This window comes from Nilaparvata lugens, chromosome 4, assembly GCF_014356525.2.
Source record: "Nilaparvata lugens isolate BPH chromosome 4, ASM1435652v1, whole genome shotgun sequence".
NCBI lineage: Eukaryota > Metazoa > Arthropoda > Insecta > Hemiptera > Delphacidae > Nilaparvata > Nilaparvata lugens.
The window spans coordinates 73,945,783-73,962,774 of record NC_052507.1 but is presented as its reverse complement, the minus strand read 5'-3'; the positions used below and the strand labels follow the sequence as shown (position 1 = coordinate 73,962,774).

Here is a 16,992-nt window from a genome sequence, read left to right as displayed (position 1 = left end):
ATTGATGGCTCTGTAAAATGTCATTACTGTGACATGGAGGGTTTTTGAGGAAAAGTTACATAAAGTTAAAAAAAAAGGTTTTTGAGATAATCGCTTGCGAAAATTTCTTTTACTAAAAACTTACATTCAATGCCGGTGCTGAAAAATTTGACACATATGTTGCTTTTTCTCATCAACAAACGATGATAAATACATATTGTTATACATCGTTACAAAGAGGAAAACGTAAGTTATCTACTAAAATCGAAAAGTCTATATTTTTATCGATTTTCACTGGACTGCTGGCCAAATCAGAAGCAACGTTACTGAATTTTTCTTACGATAGGACAACTATAAATCACCATCCGTTTTGATGGGACTATCATCTTCCAGCCGTCTTGAATTATTTAAATATATAATATCATCAAATAAATTGATGATAATGCTATTAGACCTAATAAACTAATAATGATCTTTTTTTCAAGCATGATTCTATTGTTCCTTGTGCATATATTTCCGAATTCCAAGTATATAACAAAAAACAGAAAGGTTTAGAGAAAATATTGTGCGAGCTTTAGAGATATATTATTGGAAATAAATGAGTCTCCACCATAAGTTTTGCAGAGGAAAATGTGGAAATCACCAATTGAATTCCCAATAATGTACCGTACAGTACCTTTCATTTTTATCACCAAAACTCACACAAATCTGGACCTTCAATGCAATATACAATCCCAATTCTTCGGGCAACCGGCGGTATCACGTGAGCCTCATCCCTACACTTCAGAGTGATTGCTCTCAATCAGTCATAGCTTTTGCGGCAATATTTCAGTGTCTGGAATCGACGAATACATTAGATTGTCCTGAGATATTGTCAGTCGAAAAAATCCTCAGACTTTGACAGATGGCTCCCCACCCCTCATCCTAGCAAAGCAAGCTATCACAAGGAGCATATACTGCGATTTCGCCGTGACTGGCACACAATATGTTTTTCACAAAACCGCCGTGATCCAATATCGTATTCCCAAAGGAGAACGCATCAAATTCTGCGCTATTAGTAAAACGCTATAGCAGACCGGGCAAACTCATGTGCTTCATGCTTCATCGCATCCATCAAGATCAGAATTGTTATTGCTTTTTTATATTAGTATTCTATTTCTTCCTGTAGAGAAACATGGATATTTGCTTTTGTTTCGCCGATCTCAAAGCTTTGTGGCTGAGATTGTCTTATGCAATATAACGAGGCCCTTCTCTACGACGGTGAGTACCAGTATTCTCAATAATGATATAAGTTCAAGGTTCTGGTGAACAACTTTACTCTACTTTATCCGGATCTACAGTCCTGGATGGACTTTTTTGGTATTAAGTTCAAGACTCACCTGAATCACATTTAAAAATGGTAGGAATCATTTTCCCTATCGCATACATGAATTCACAGAATCGACTGTATAAAACAGGTCACAAATATTATAGTAAATAATATAGAATTCTATGATTTTACCAAAAAATGATATTCAAACTATGAATATTCATTCAAAAACATTAATGTATTTTGATAGAATTCTGTTTAAAATATAATATTTTTTGAGCTCTCAGGGGGGCCATGCCCACTATTAAGTATACTTATTTTAACTATAACCACCATTATTAATTATAATACCTTTATAAAGGAACTGCCAGATAATGTAGTCAACCTCAATGTGAATATACTATACTATTGAGAATAGTATAGAATACTTATACTATTATAATATAATACTATAGAGCCGTGCTACAAAGTACACTTTTCGAATAACTGATGAATCGTCTACTATATTAACGTGGAATTTCAACTACTAAAAATTATTTTTTATACTGACAGAGCGCTCAAAAATTCCTCCTTATTGAATATCCATATCAATGAAGAACGAGCAAATCTCAGTAAAAATGAATATCTATTTTTAAGAAAATTTTAGAATAATATCATGGAGTGACCTTAGTATGAAATTTGATAAAACCTATAATGATTATTATAAAAATTGGCTAACAGCTGATCTAGTAACAGAATTACACATTTCGTTTATTGGCAACACTGGAACACTGCTTCAAGTTCAACCATCTTGTCTGTTATCTGTTTACTTTCTGTTTCTCTTATCTTTCTAGTTATATTTTTATTTCAATATTAGTAACAGCTCATAATCAGTATATAGATACTGTCACACTTATTATTACAATATGAATTGATAATTTTCAATTGTGATCTTCCAGTTTAACAAACTATTCGTGATATCAACAACATGGCAATGTCAACTTTTGCAATTAGACGCTTTGGAACATCAGCTATGCTATGCAAACCAAATAAGAATATCAAAAGTGGTGATTTTGACGTTATAATATCTGGAGGAGGAATGATTGGTTCATCTACTGCCTGTGCACTAGGTAAGAAATTCTTATCTGAATCCATTACTTTATAGCATTTGTTCTTAAAATCTTTCATAGCACGTTGGGCCACAGGTTGGTTGAAAAACTGTAACACATTTCGGCTAAAGTCAAGCCGGTGACTGTTATCTCAGTTATTACCTATTGAAGGTATCGACTCAATTTTTTAAATGAAAAAGGAAGAAAAAATAAAGTGCTCTAGCCTATTTTGATAAAATTTAATTTTAAAAATAGCTGTCTGAGAACTAACATTAGCTCTTAATATTACCGTAACTTATTTCGAAAAAAAGACAATAAATTCTAAATTATATCGATCACAGTAAATCTTGAAGTTTTTTTGCAATTTATGTTAAATTAATTAGTATTTTAATAAAAAAAGTTGCATTTAAATGTGTTTAAAGTGATAGGCTCCAATTTACAATTAGAATTGATATTATTAAAAATCGCCGTTATATCAGGTTAGTTTTCAAACAGTTATTTTTAATATTAAAATTGGATCAAACTGTATCAAAATAAACTTAACTCCTCTTTCATTAAAAAAATGAGTCGATATCTTTAATAATTACTGAGATAACAGAGGCTGCTCATCGGCTAGACTTTTGCCAAAACTTCTATTATTATGTACATGCTATAACATTGATTGAAGGAAAGAGATGCTATACATTGTTATTTTCAAAATTGAATGGATTGGATTTATTTGACCTGAAATGTTAAGCTTATAGGCCTACAGCCTAACACAGTAATTGCGCATGTACGGGCACAAATAATGTACGTCAGATCATTCATGAGCCAAAAAACAAAATCTTGAATGTGCCAATGAAAAACGTTGTGACTTGCATGTAAGTAACAATCAATGTTCATTTGTTAATCATTCATTTGCACAGAAAATAATTCGAATCTAGATTTAATAAGCCAACAACATGCTCATAGATTGAATTGATAGAGTTGGCAATTTTAGTTTAACCATCAAGAATCAAATTTATGGTTGCAATTTTGTTCTAAATCTGGAGTAGAATAGTGCTTCTTGTCTTCCAAGATTTAAGAACGCCTTCTGATTTAGTAGATTAGTTGGCTAATGAGAATGTGAATGTTTACCTTAAACTCTGCCTTCACTGAGTTTGCTGTTGGATTGTCAATCAAGTAAATTAATTATTTTCTACAATTATTTACTCAATTATTTTCTCCAATAGTCATGATTTGAAGTAATATATCTCTCATTTATAACTTTCACAGCTTTTAAGCTTGGTGGCTCTCCTCAGGGCTTATGACTTTATGAGGGTTTTAGAATTTAAACACTTACCTGAATCTACAATGAAAACTTGATTTTTTTCAGCTAAGTCTCCCTTACTGCAAGATTTGAAAGTTCTACTTATCGAAAAGGCTCCGAAATCCGTTTTTACCAGATCCGAAAAATTTAGTAACCGGGTCTCTGCCTTGAGCCCAGGATCAAAAAGGTTCTTGGAATCTCTCGGTATTTGGGATCACATTGCTGGTATCAGATACAAATGTGTCCGGAACATGAAGGTGAGTACATAATTTATAGTACCGGTAAGCCTAAATCAAAATGTCCCAATTTCAAACAATCGTATTTATTTAAAAAAAAACTTCACACAAAGCAATTTCACATCAAACTACTCAAAGAAACATCAAGTTTGCCCTTCTTCTGAGGCTTCGACACCTACAAAAAAGTAGGGTTCATCATTGTTTTTGAAATTTTTCAAAATCGTTTACTTTATGCTAATCTCATTGATAGCGATGAGGCAACGTATCATGTATGCGAAATGGAGGGTGAATCTCGTTCATACCCTTCTGTTTGATGAGAGCATTCTGTTCCCCATATTTATACAAACATTATGTCGATTGACTTCACCGTTTAGATGAAACGTTGCCTCATCGCTATAAACTAGATTTGCCTAAAGTGAACGTTTTTGTTAGTTTTCACAACCTTGGTGTATGGATCCTATTTTTTTTTTTTGTAGAAGTCCGAGCCTCAAAAGGAGGGCAAATACACCATCTTAAACTTAATGCTTCTGAGAGCAATTTGATACAAACTTTGTTTGCATTGTTCTATAAAAATAAATGTTAAGGTGCTCACTAGCACCTAGTGGTGCTTCTGGCGATATTTCAACTCTAAGGGTGTCGATATTTGGCGATATTCAAATCTTTCGGCGATATTTCAACTGTAAGGGTGGTCTTTAAGGGTTTGAAGTTCGTCTTTTAGCATGTATATTCTGCATTGTTCGAAATTGTTAAATTCATTTTAAATCACTCTGTATACTGCTCGGCTTTTTCAGAAATTCAAGCCTTCTTTTCAAATAAGATAGTGGGTTTTTCCTACACATCAAAAAAAATATATGTCATGATTCACAAATCATAATATGCATAATTACAAAAGAACTAACAGACTGGGCCCAAAACTGTTCCTTTTTTGAATTTTGATAGGAAATAATAACTTTACATAGCCTCTTGATTTTTTTTCTGAATTAAGGTTTGAACCAGTCATGGACATTTGAAAGATGTCCATAGATTAGGTTCGGATAGGGCATCATCTATGTTTTCTGAGTAGTTGTGAAGGTGATATTGTGGTAGCTATCCATGATGAATAGAAATATATAGTCTTTTTATTCAATATCTATGCCTTAGGAATTGAATGTTATTACAGGATTATTTAGTATATTATGTCTTATTAGTAAAGCTAACTTCTTGCAGGAAAAACATGCGTTACATCAATTTACATCTCAAGTATTAAACCTAATCAAATGAAGTAACACTTTTAAAAAGTAGAATGAAAACTATCGTGAGGCTAATGCTTGTAAAAGAATAGATTATAATAATATTATCATTTTTAAATTTGTATTTTGTTATCATTAAAGAAAATCTGGTGTGGCGCACTCACACAACTTTCATTGCCGTTATGAAAATTGATCACCTGACGCTAGTGTTCCCGCGCATCTCAAGTCTACTTATAAACAAAGATCTGAGCCAGCTGGTGACAGGACAATAACGCTGGAGACATACGAGGTCTGCTATCTCTTCATAGTGAATGATTTAATAGAATCAACAGTTTGCAATTGAATAATCACATTTTCTCAAATTTCAAGCTTATTTTCAATTTTAGGTGGAAATGTTAATTGGCATTAATTGAAGAGATGTTCATTCTCGAACTTTTCCACTTGAAATTTTTCGTTAAAATTATATCTGAGACCTGATAATTGAAAATCGAAAAATTGAAATGATAATTGGAAATCTAAAATCAAACTTGGCATAGATGGGGCGGAGCTCCTGAAATTTTTACAGATATGGGACTTGTGGCAGTTGATAATTTGATATAGCTTATCAATGACTATTTTAGGTATGAATTTGATCAAAATCGTTGGAGCCGTTTTCGAGAAAATCGCGAAAACCCCTGTTTTTGACAACATTTTCTCCATTTTAGCCGCCATCTTGAATCCCATTTGATCGAAATTGTTAGTGTCGGTTACTTATAGCTTAAAGACCTTGAGTTCCAAATTTCAAGTCATCCCGTTAATTGAGAGATGAGATATCGTGTACACACACACGCACACACACACCAATACCCCAAATCCACTTTTTTGGACTCCTGGACCTTGAAACGTATAGAAATTTAGAAATTGGGGTACCCTAATTTTTTCGGAAAGCAATACTTTCCTTACCTATGGTAATAGGGCAAGGAAAGTAATAAATCAATAATTGATCGCTTTAAATCTTCTCATAAGCTTTCTAATAATCCATATTGATCCTGATAAAATTTGGGGTTAAATTATTTCAATATTTAAAATAAGTAGCAGTTTAATATAATCAATAACAATGTAACTCCCTGGTGATCAATTTCTGTTTCCCGTTTATTGAAATGTTTCTATTATCTATAAATAAATAAACTCCCTAATGATCAATTCATGTTTTTTCCTTACAGGTCTGGGGTAGCGGATCTGAATCTGCCATCGATTTCTGCTCTAGCGGCACAGATGTTGCCTATATAGTTGAAAACAATGTAATTCTTGCAGCAATTGAAAACGAACTATCCAAATTAACAGACAAAGTTACTGTTTTAAATGGACGAAACGCAATTAAATATGAACTGCCACAATTCGAAACCCATTCTGATGCTTCATCAGTAAACGTTCAAATGGAAGATGGAAACAGATATTCTTGTAAACTTCTGGTGAGTATTACTATGTTATTTATCTATAATAAGAAACTGCATTTGGAGTATTGCGCTCTATGGTTCAGAAATCTGGACTATTGGAAAGGCAGAAGAAAGAGCACTAAATGCCTTTGAAGTATGGTGTTGGAGCACTACCTCCGTAAACAAATTCATAGTGCATTCGTGTGACGTCAGCACAGGTATGGCTCCTACACCAATAAAAATTTGTTGATTTCAGCTGATCTATAAATCAGCTAGTGTTTTTATTTGTGTAGCACACTCTACCTGTTTGTCAGCACACTCTACCTGTGCTGACGTCACACGAATGCACTACGGCTTTGTTTACGGAGGTAATTGTTTGTGTGTATTTCTATCAAGTTCTGACCAATTTTCTTATAAATAGCCGGATTTTTGAATCTTGAGAATATGTTCATTTCTAAGTTACGTATTACTAACTTGATGGATAGTTTGAGCTCAATTTTTCATCAATATGATAAACTTATAAAAACTTACAATATCAAATCATCAATTAGAATAGGAAAGAATTTATTACACATTTGCTTGCGATTGTAACTTATTCTTCAAATAACAGACTTTTAATATTTTCAGCTCGGTACTGATGGTTTCAACTCAAAAGTTAGAGAAGCAATGGGTGTCCAGTATATTTCATGGAAGTATAATCAATCTGCCGTTGTTGCCACATTGAAACTGAAGAAGGTAATCTCATGAAATTTCAATAAATCGCTATTTAAGTCAACTAAATTGAGAAGCCTTCCTCGTTGTGAACTGATAATATCATGTCATTTACTAGCCTGTTGAATTATTCTGAAGAGCCTGCATAAAATTATTGATTTTCGATTGATAGTTCTCTTCAAATCTGTTCTATAATACCTAATAAAGGAAAGAATTGGCTCATCAAAGAATTGGATAGGAAATTCACGAATGACGCATCATCACGGCTGAACTACTGGACTGATTAATTTGTAATTTTTCATATACAGATCCTTAATTTACCGAGGATGGTTATAGACTCATTTTAAATTTTTCAAGATTTCAGCAAGTCAATTTTTCAGTTAATCGAGTCTTGCGAAGCACGGGCTACATTCTAGTTTTATATAAAATAATCATCAGAATAATGAGCATAACATGTCTCAATTAACACTAGAATTAATTTTTTTTTAACAAGAATCAATAACTAATATTTTAAATTATTTTTCTATCGTTATAATTTGTGTTTTTCCAGTGGTTAATTTATTGTTATTGGTAGTGTATTTTATTTTAGAAGCCTCTTGCTGATGACAAAACACATGCATGTAGATACACCGTTAGTGTATACATGTGTTCTACCGTTGGTGGCCAGCCTAATGCCCGGTTGCAGAGTCGTTACATAAAATCAAACATAGCTATGTGAGACATAGTTTAAAATCACTGAAATAAATGGTTGGTCGTTTGCCAAAGCCCATTTAGCTATATCTCTAATTAACATCACACATAGGTCACACTGCATCTCTATTCACTTTTTTCCGTACATGCTTCTATCCAACCAATGTCTTGGCATCGGGCAAAGTTCCAATCGACATCACTGTGAACAGACCTAAAAGACCTCACATAACATTGAGAAACAATATGGAGACTCTTGACTTTTGTCGAGATTTCTCACCAAAGACCTTAAAGATGCATAGACTCACATGCAGCGCTAGTGTCGTACTTGGAATTGAAATCGGCCATTGAGGGGGCAACCCATAAGATTATTATATACCAATGCCTTTGTAATGTATAGTATTACAAATATATGTATATAATATCTCGTGCTAAAATACCTCAATGGCGGCCTTCAATTTCAAGTAAGAGCTATCATTGGGAAGGCATAGGCATTGTGGGTCTATATCTCTTTAAGGTCTTTGTTTCTCACCATATTTAGCGATTTGGAGATAATAAACAACTTGGAAAAACATAGGGAGAAATAAAATAATTTATATACAGATGGTTTTTCCTGAAGATCTTTCAAAAAAAGCTATCACAACGTCTAAAATGCATTTGGCGGGAGTAGATATTGGATTTAACAGCACGACTCCGGGCCCATAACTCAACTGACAGTTTTTAGCTATTGAAGACATAAATGAGCTCTTTCTGACGACTGTGCAACGAAGTTGTCTAATTGAGTGTTTTTAGTGTTATGGAAGCTACAGTATACTTTGACATTTGTGCAACGGAAAGTGAATTTATGGCTTCGTAGATGAGTTAACTGCCTGTTTTTAACTTTATGTGATGATTCTGAGCATTAGAGAGGTATTTACACTGGTTAATATCTTTAATATATCAATATAATACTTGTTAATATACAAGGTATAATCCTTGTTATCACCATCCAGTAGAATAAATTAATTAATTTGAATATCTAGTGTAGTTCTTTGTTCTTGATAGGATGAATCAGAATCGAACAGTACCGCTTGGCAAAGGTTCCTGCCCACCGGACCAATAGCACTTCTGCCTCTCACCGACGACACGAGCTCCTTGGTTTGGACCACCACACCCGACCTGGCGCAAAGTCTGCTGAGAGCCTCCGACGATGAATTCGTGGCCGCAATCAACAAGGCATTTACCGACGCCCCTCTCAAGAACAACCTGATCGAACTGACGCGGCCGGGCGTCGAGTTTGTGCTGAGAAGTGTTGGCCTGGACACCTCGAAACGTGAACCACCCTGTCCACCCAGAGTCGTATCTGTCGACGAGAAGAGTCGTGCCTCGTTCCCGTTGGGATTCGGCCATTCCACATCCTATACCAAGCCTGGTGCTATTTTATTGGGGTGAGTACAACACAATTTATGACTATGTCAAAATTGAAATTGAAATTATCTTTATTCTTCTTCTTAGAAAATACAAACAATATACAAAACTTGAAGAAGATTCTTCACATGGGCAAAGCCTGTGTCCAAGACTTTAAATAAATTATATAGATAAATATAAATATATTAATTGAATTATATAAATAAATTATAGTATAAATTTACATAGGGTGATCATAAAAGGACTTAACAACTTTGAAAGCACATAAATATTTACTAAAATTACTTACAGAATTGAGAAAGGTGTCATTTTGTTACAAAACACTTCAAGTTTAAGGTGTGGGTGTTATTTTTGATCGATGGGACAGCCATTGGAAATGCGACATACATACCACCGATAATCAATTTCTTGCCACACTCGTACCAGCTAATTCTCTAATGTCTAGAAAATCCTAAACTTCTCTGTGGAATTGGATAAATGGTGCACCGTCATGCTAAACAAGATGAACAAGTGCCCTTTTAATTTTAGCATGACGTGCACCAGCTCATTTCCACTGAGAAGTTCGAGATTTTCTAGACATTAGAAAAGTAGTTGGTACGAGTGCGTGGTAAGAAATCGATTATCGGTGGTATGTATGTCGCTTGCATAATAATTATGTATGTCGCTCGTACCAATTGCATGGCCACCTCGCTCGCCGGATTTAACATCGATAGATTTCTTCCATTGGGTTTTCATTAAGGATAAACTTCATGTTCCGTCTCTACCTGATAATCTTAATGACCTCCTAAATCGGATCACATTTGGATCGCTGCGGTGCACAAGTTACGCCTGATATGCTGGTACGAGTGTGGCAAGAAATCGATTATCATTGGGATGAATGGCGCATTACCAAAACGGCTGTTACATCGAACCAAAATAACACCCACACCTTGAACTTGAAGTGTTTTGTAACAAATGACACCTTTCTCAATTCTGTAAGTAATTTCAATAAATGTGCTTTCAAAGTTGTATAGTCCTTTCATAATCACTCTGTATTTATTTATGTCGTTTATATTTTCAAATGAGTGCAGTATTTCTCAAGTTTCCAATTTATAGTTTTCTTTGGTACACTCATTTATTCTATTCATTTAAAGTTGAAAATTAGAATAATAAACCTTTAATATTAAAAAATTTCAAATAACTAATCCTGGACCGAAAATTGAGTTGCGAAGCAGTGTAAACATAAAGAATGAAATTGAATTGAATTCCTTGAAAGTTGGAAATTAAAATATTCAACCTTAAAAATTCAAATCCTGGACCGAAAATTTAGTGGTGAAGCAGTGATGAATGAGTATGATATTGATGTCATAACCTAATAATACATTGGGCAACTACACAGTTTTATTCGGTACACGACAATGGTTTCGTGACCACACCGGTCACATTTTCAAGTTGACTGAAGTCGCTTGACTGAGTCATTGTCAATATTGTAGAACCGTTCCATAATTGAATAAAAACACAAATATGTTGTCAAATTCTACACTGTTTTATTTGGTACACGACCATGGTTTCGTGACCACACCGGTCACATTTTTAAGTTGACTGAAAATGTCAAGTGACTTCAGTCAACTTGGTAATGTGACCGGTGTGGTCACGAAACCATGGTCGTGTACCAAATAAAACAGTGTAGAATTTGACAACATATTTGTGTTTTTATTCAATTATGGAACGGTTCTACAATATTGACAATGACTCAGTCAAGCGACTTCAGTCAACTTGAAAATGTGACCGGTGTGGTCACGAAACCATGGTCGTGTACCGAATAAAACTGTGTAGAATTTGACAACATATTTGTGTTTTTATTCAATTATGGAACGGTTCTACAATATTGACAATGACTCAGTCGAATTTTTACTTTGTTGTGCTTCCTTCAGTGTGACTGCCGGTAGTATCAGGAGCGTTTGTTTCTCCATCATTATTTTCCCTCATTATTTGTGGTGGGAATCGAAGTTGTACCATAGATAAAGGATAAGCATAAGATTATTCTATATTTCTTGTCTCTGGTTGTACTTACATCTTGATGATTTGCCACACTGCGTCTTCTGCTTGCATTTCTTTTCAGTAGGTTTCATTAGGGATCCTATTTGAAATGAAAAATTACTGTGTCTCTTCAACATTTACATTGTCCCTCTTATTAATCCAAATTCATTTTAAATTAGAAGGTTGTCATGTGATGAATGATATCGATAGAGAGTTCCGAGAGAAAATGAATGGCGAAAATCGCACATTGATATCTCAAACCTTCTCAGTTTGTTGATGTATAAGTTGTATATTATGTTGTATATATGTTGTTTAATAACCAGCTGAAATCATGTGTCAGCGCATAAAGGACTGTCTGTGTGATAGCTCCCAAATAGCCTCAGCTGATGTTATGAACGAATGAATAAAAAAAGTAATTTATTGTATGCAATGAATACTCCATCTGATGAGCCGATTAAATGATAAATCACAACATTTTTTTTGTAATGCACTTTCAATGTTATTTGTTATATCCTGAAAAAAGATAAAGGAGTTGGTAAATTATGGTGTCCAACATACTTCATTTGTAAAAAGTGTCGAGGAATATGTGTTCAAAATTTAAAGCTGTTTGATCAAGTCTTTGATAAGTTGTTATTGTCGAACCCACACACAGACGGAAAATGACTTTGGCCTTGAGTCAAAAGTAAAAACTCTCTAAAGCTCGTTCAATGAAATAAATAAAAATATAATTATTAGTTTAATATGAAGCAATACAAAGAAGTTACTTTATTGGGGTAGATATAATATAACATAGCACGGAGTGAAGAACAACGTTCAAAGGACAAGGAGTACTTCTTCATTCCGTGCTTGGATGTTATGTTATAATTTTTGTGTTAACAGAGACCGCCTGGGTTGAAGAACTCGCTCATGAACAATTGTATTGATCTCTGAGATCCGCAACTTGTAATTATACAAAGTTGGTGAGAATTATTATGGAAATGGCTAAATATATATTTTACAAGTATGATATGACAGTAGTAGTATTACATGGGGATCCTATTCCAATTGAAAAAATAATACTTTTTGTCGCTTCAAAAATTTTGTCCGCCATCTTTGGATCCGTCATATGGATCCAACTTCATTTCGAATCCAGCTTGATTTTGAAAACAAATTCATTTTTTCAAATGGTGAGAAAATTTGTGGTCTTGTGATACATGATTTCGATACAGAATTTCACAGGAAAATTAATGGCGAAACTCGCACATCGATATCCCAAACCGTTTCAATGATCGCAACATTTGAAAATACTAATAAATGATTGAAAAATGAAGTGTTAAATGTGAAATGTTAGTGAACACTAATAGTACCCTCTACCATAGAGAAACATTAGCGTAAGTAGATATCCCATGGTATAGGACGTTTATGTTGCAACTTTTTATCTCAAGCCGATTATTGTCGATTTTTACTGTTTTTACTGTTTTATGAGAGACTACCAGTGTCACACAGCTTCACGGGAAAGAACTACGTGGACTATCGGCTTGAGATAACAGTAAAAGTTGCGACATAAACGTCCTATACCATGGGACATCTACTCACGCTATTGTTTCTCTATGCTTCTATTCACAAATTCAACACATTGCCGATTGCACAAAAGCCGGTTAAATTTGAATCGTGATTAATTTCACGAGAACCAATCAGAGAAGACGTCTTATCAAAAAGGTTTTCTCTTATTGGTTATCGTGAAATTAATCACGGTTAAACGTTAACCGGATTTTGTGCAACCGGGCCTTTGAAAAAAAAAATTGTCATTGCAGCTGCTATCACAAGTAGTATTATTAATTACGTGTATGTTACAGACAGACAGACAGACGTTAACGGAAGCGAGCTAATATAGAACTTATAAATTAATGTTGTGTATTATTCAGCTAGAAATCATGTGTCCGTCTGTCTGACAGTCTGTGTGATGATATCTCCCTAATAGCGTCAGCTTTTTTTAAATGAATGGAAAAATTAAAGAAATATCATGCTATTAATTCCAGCTGACTAAATAATAGAATCAAAACAATTTTTTTTCTCATGCACTTTCAATATTATTTTTATATCCTGAAAAAGGATAAAGGAATTAGTCAGTTTTGTTGTCCAACGAACTTGACCTGTAAAAAGGTTCGAAGTATTCGTTTTCAAAATTTAAAGCTGATTGATCAATTCTCTCTAAAGTTATTGTCGAACATACAAACACTTTGGCCTTTAGTAAGTCAAAAGATAAAACTCGCTAACGCTCGTTCAATAAGTTTAATATTCATTTATAAATACCACGACACACATATCTTGTGCATGATCAGAAAAGATAAAATTCACCGAATGATTGGAGATTGAATAAGTTGTTGAACTGTGATTGCAGTGATGCAGCCCACAGAGTGCACCCTTTGGCTGGCCAGGGTGTCAACCTAGGATTTGGAGATGTGGAATGTTTGGCTCAAACCCTCTCAGAAGCCGTCCAACTAGGAAAGCCAATCTCGGCCAATTCATCGCTGTCACAATTCGAGAGCAATCGACAAAAGCACAATGTCCCCACCATGCTAGCTATCGATATGATCAACAAAATCTACTCCACTAATAATACTGCTGCGATGGCAGTTGGGAATCTGGCCATTCATCTCACAAACGCTCTCACTCCGTTCAAGAACTTGATGATCAAGCAGGCATCGGCTTGAATTGGATTAGTTGGAAAACAAGTCGTCTTTCGACCTAGTGATCCTACTCCAAGAAGTTGGAAGATGATCGTTCAGAAACAAATGTATTTAATATAGTTATACTGTGATGATTCTAACTATTTTATAATGTATGTAGAGGATAGAGTGGAAAAATAAAAGTGGAAAACTTCTGATAGAGACTGAAGATGTCTCTATTGAGCTGGATTCTCACACTATTAGTCCCGGTTTCTAGACTTTAAACAGCTGGAGTCAGAAAATTGGCTTTCCGAAACGGGGCGTAGATGTAGTCATTGTCATAGTCACATTTGAATTTAATTTCAAAAAACTAAAAAATTGAACACAATATAAAATAAATAGAAAATATTGTAAAGTTTCAAGTAAGTTATTTTGAATTATTTAGGAATGTTTAATTCCGTCAAGGAAAAACGTTTCCAATTATGAAAATGAGAAAATAAAAACTGCGACTACGCCCCGTTTTGGAAAGCCAATTTTCTGTCTCCAGCTATTTAAAGTCAAGGACTTAGCTAAATCTCGAGCTCGGAACCGGCCCTTATGGAAATCCACACAATTGGATTCATGGCCGTTTCACAATTAAAGCTTGAACTGAATTCAATCAGCTAGTGTCTTAAACCCAAAATGAACCACATTATAACTAGTAGCTCTGTGAACTGTAGACCTCACGCAGTATTCTCATCCACAAGTACCTGATTGAAACTATAGACCTTATGGAAATACAGCAATAGACTGGCTTCTCCACACATCTGTGTAATCACTTGTCAGCTGATTTATGATGAATAATAATTCTATAGTCTGATTTTTACTCTAATATTGGCGTATGAAGGAGGCTCCTTTTTCCTTTATGTTATCCTTAAAATGCAAAATTTTCAAAAACCTTGTATATACGTCGACGCGCAATTAAAAAAGGAACATACCTGTCAAATTTCATGAAAATCTATTACCGCGTTTCGCCATAAATGCGCAACATATAAACATTTAAACATTAAGAGAAATGCCGACATTTAAACGTCGACTTGAATCTTAGACCTCACTTCGCTCGGTCAATGAACAAGACTTGATATGGATTTAATAGAATTTAAAATAAAATTTAGTTTAAACTGAAATTGTGTAACGGTACTTAGAGTTACCAAATTTGCATATATGTTCACATGACTGTAGATGTGACAAATGTCTCTTTGACATTGATGTAACTGCAAGAGTGAACAGTGAAACTGTGGTTCCCACAAATTCAAATTGGACGGTTCACACTCAGAACTGCCGAGTATGAAAAGTCCTACTAGAACTCATAGAACTATATGTTACACGGTTCACTGTAACAGTTACATCAAAGTCAAAGTGGCAAAGTTACATATGTAACTCTTGTAAATTTTAAGATGGATTACCACACAACAGTGTAAGTGAACAGTGAAAATTTATAACGAACTCTTATTGGACTATTCACACTCAGCTCTGTCGAGTGAGTATGAATAATCCCATTGGAAGTTATGGGAATCATATTTTCACTGTCACTGTTGTTTGGGATTCCAACTCAAGAGTTGCAAAAGTTAGAGATGTGATGAATGTGTTTCCTTCGCATAAGGGCCCGGCCATACAGACAGCTTTCTCCAATCCTATAGGTTTCTATATCTAAAATATGCGATCTTCAATTGAATTGAATAATTGCCTAGTTGAATAGTTGTTTGATGTAGATATAGAAACCCGTGGGAACGCAGTTAGCTCTCTGTGTGACCGGGTCTAAAGAGTTGTATTTGAGGACCTCCTAAATACCGGACCTGCGCCTGTGTGAAAATCTAGGTAAAATGGCGCCGATATGTGGTGGAATCTAAACTCAGCTGACACTGATAAGCTGTCATCAGTTTTTATTATTTAGTTGTAGTTAAGTGAAGTTTGTTTACAAATATCATGGGCTTTATAATATTTGCGAGCTTTATAATTATTGATCAATTATCTTTCTATAATTGATTATTTAAGATGTACCGTAATAGAGATTCAAATTAGATTTTTTTAGTATTCAAAGTGTTTTGTAGGTGTTCAATGAATTCAAATTGTGAATAGTAAAGCTTTAAGAATTCAAAATGTATAGTGAGTGTTGAGTATTCGAAGTGCATTCAGTGTTCAAAGTGTTTTAATCAACAATAATTCTATAATATTAAACCGTATATTATTCGCTGTTTATTATCCGCTACTCAACATTTAGCTTTATACAACAACATGCTACAATGAGTATGAACAGTTTTAATTTAACATGCCTAGAAATTGTTGTGTCCCTGGGTGTAAAGTTAAAATTTTTGGGACAGAACATTTCAAATTCGGTAAGAGATAAATCCATGAGACTCAGAGGGTAGATTCTTCATGGTACCTTAATACCTTAATACCTTAATACCTTCAGCTTCATCCATTACCCACAATTGTGGGATCGATGGCGTCAAAAATCAAAACACGTACAAACACATGAAAAAAAAACTGTAACAGTTCAGATGGCAGTGATCCAGTGCTCATGCTCTCAATAAAAATTCAAATTATCACTCATAAATTCGTTCACACTGTAGTATGCCTTTGCACACAGTAGCTTCCGGACGGTTCTCCTGAAGGCGGCCTCATCCAATTGCTTCACACTATTAGGCAGCTTGTTGTAGAATTTCAGGGCTGAAATCCTGTAACTGGCCTGTGATCGGTGGAGGCGTCTCCTGGGGATATCCAACAGCTCACTGCGCCTGGTGTTGTGGCGGTGGATGTCACTACGGGCAGCTAGAGTATGCTGTATCTTCTTGACATACACCAAGCACAGGAGGATGTAATGGCTGAAGACAGTCAGTTCACCAAGGCGAGCAAAGATGGGCTTGCAGTGGGCAAGATGATCGCTGCCTGTTATAATTCTTATAGCCCTCTTTTGCAGTCTCAGCACATCAGCAG

At 34.7% G+C, this 16,992-nt stretch overlaps 1 protein-coding gene across 1 annotated transcript; it reads left to right on the top strand.

The window, feature by feature from the left end:
* Positions 1-2,049: 2,049 nt before the first annotated feature.
* Positions 2,050-16,434, top strand: LOC111048784 (ubiquinone biosynthesis monooxygenase COQ6, mitochondrial). The gene is made up of 6 exons (XM_039426418.1): positions 2,050-2,397; positions 3,731-3,921; positions 6,332-6,580; positions 7,172-7,279; positions 8,987-9,369; positions 13,749-16,434. The coding sequence occupies exons 1-6, from the start codon at positions 2,256-2,258 to the stop codon at positions 14,059-14,061; spliced, it is 1,386 nt and encodes a 461-aa protein (XP_039282352.1). The 5' UTR covers positions 2,050-2,255; the 3' UTR covers positions 14,062-16,434.
* The last annotated feature ends 558 nt before the right edge of the window (positions 16,435-16,992 follow it).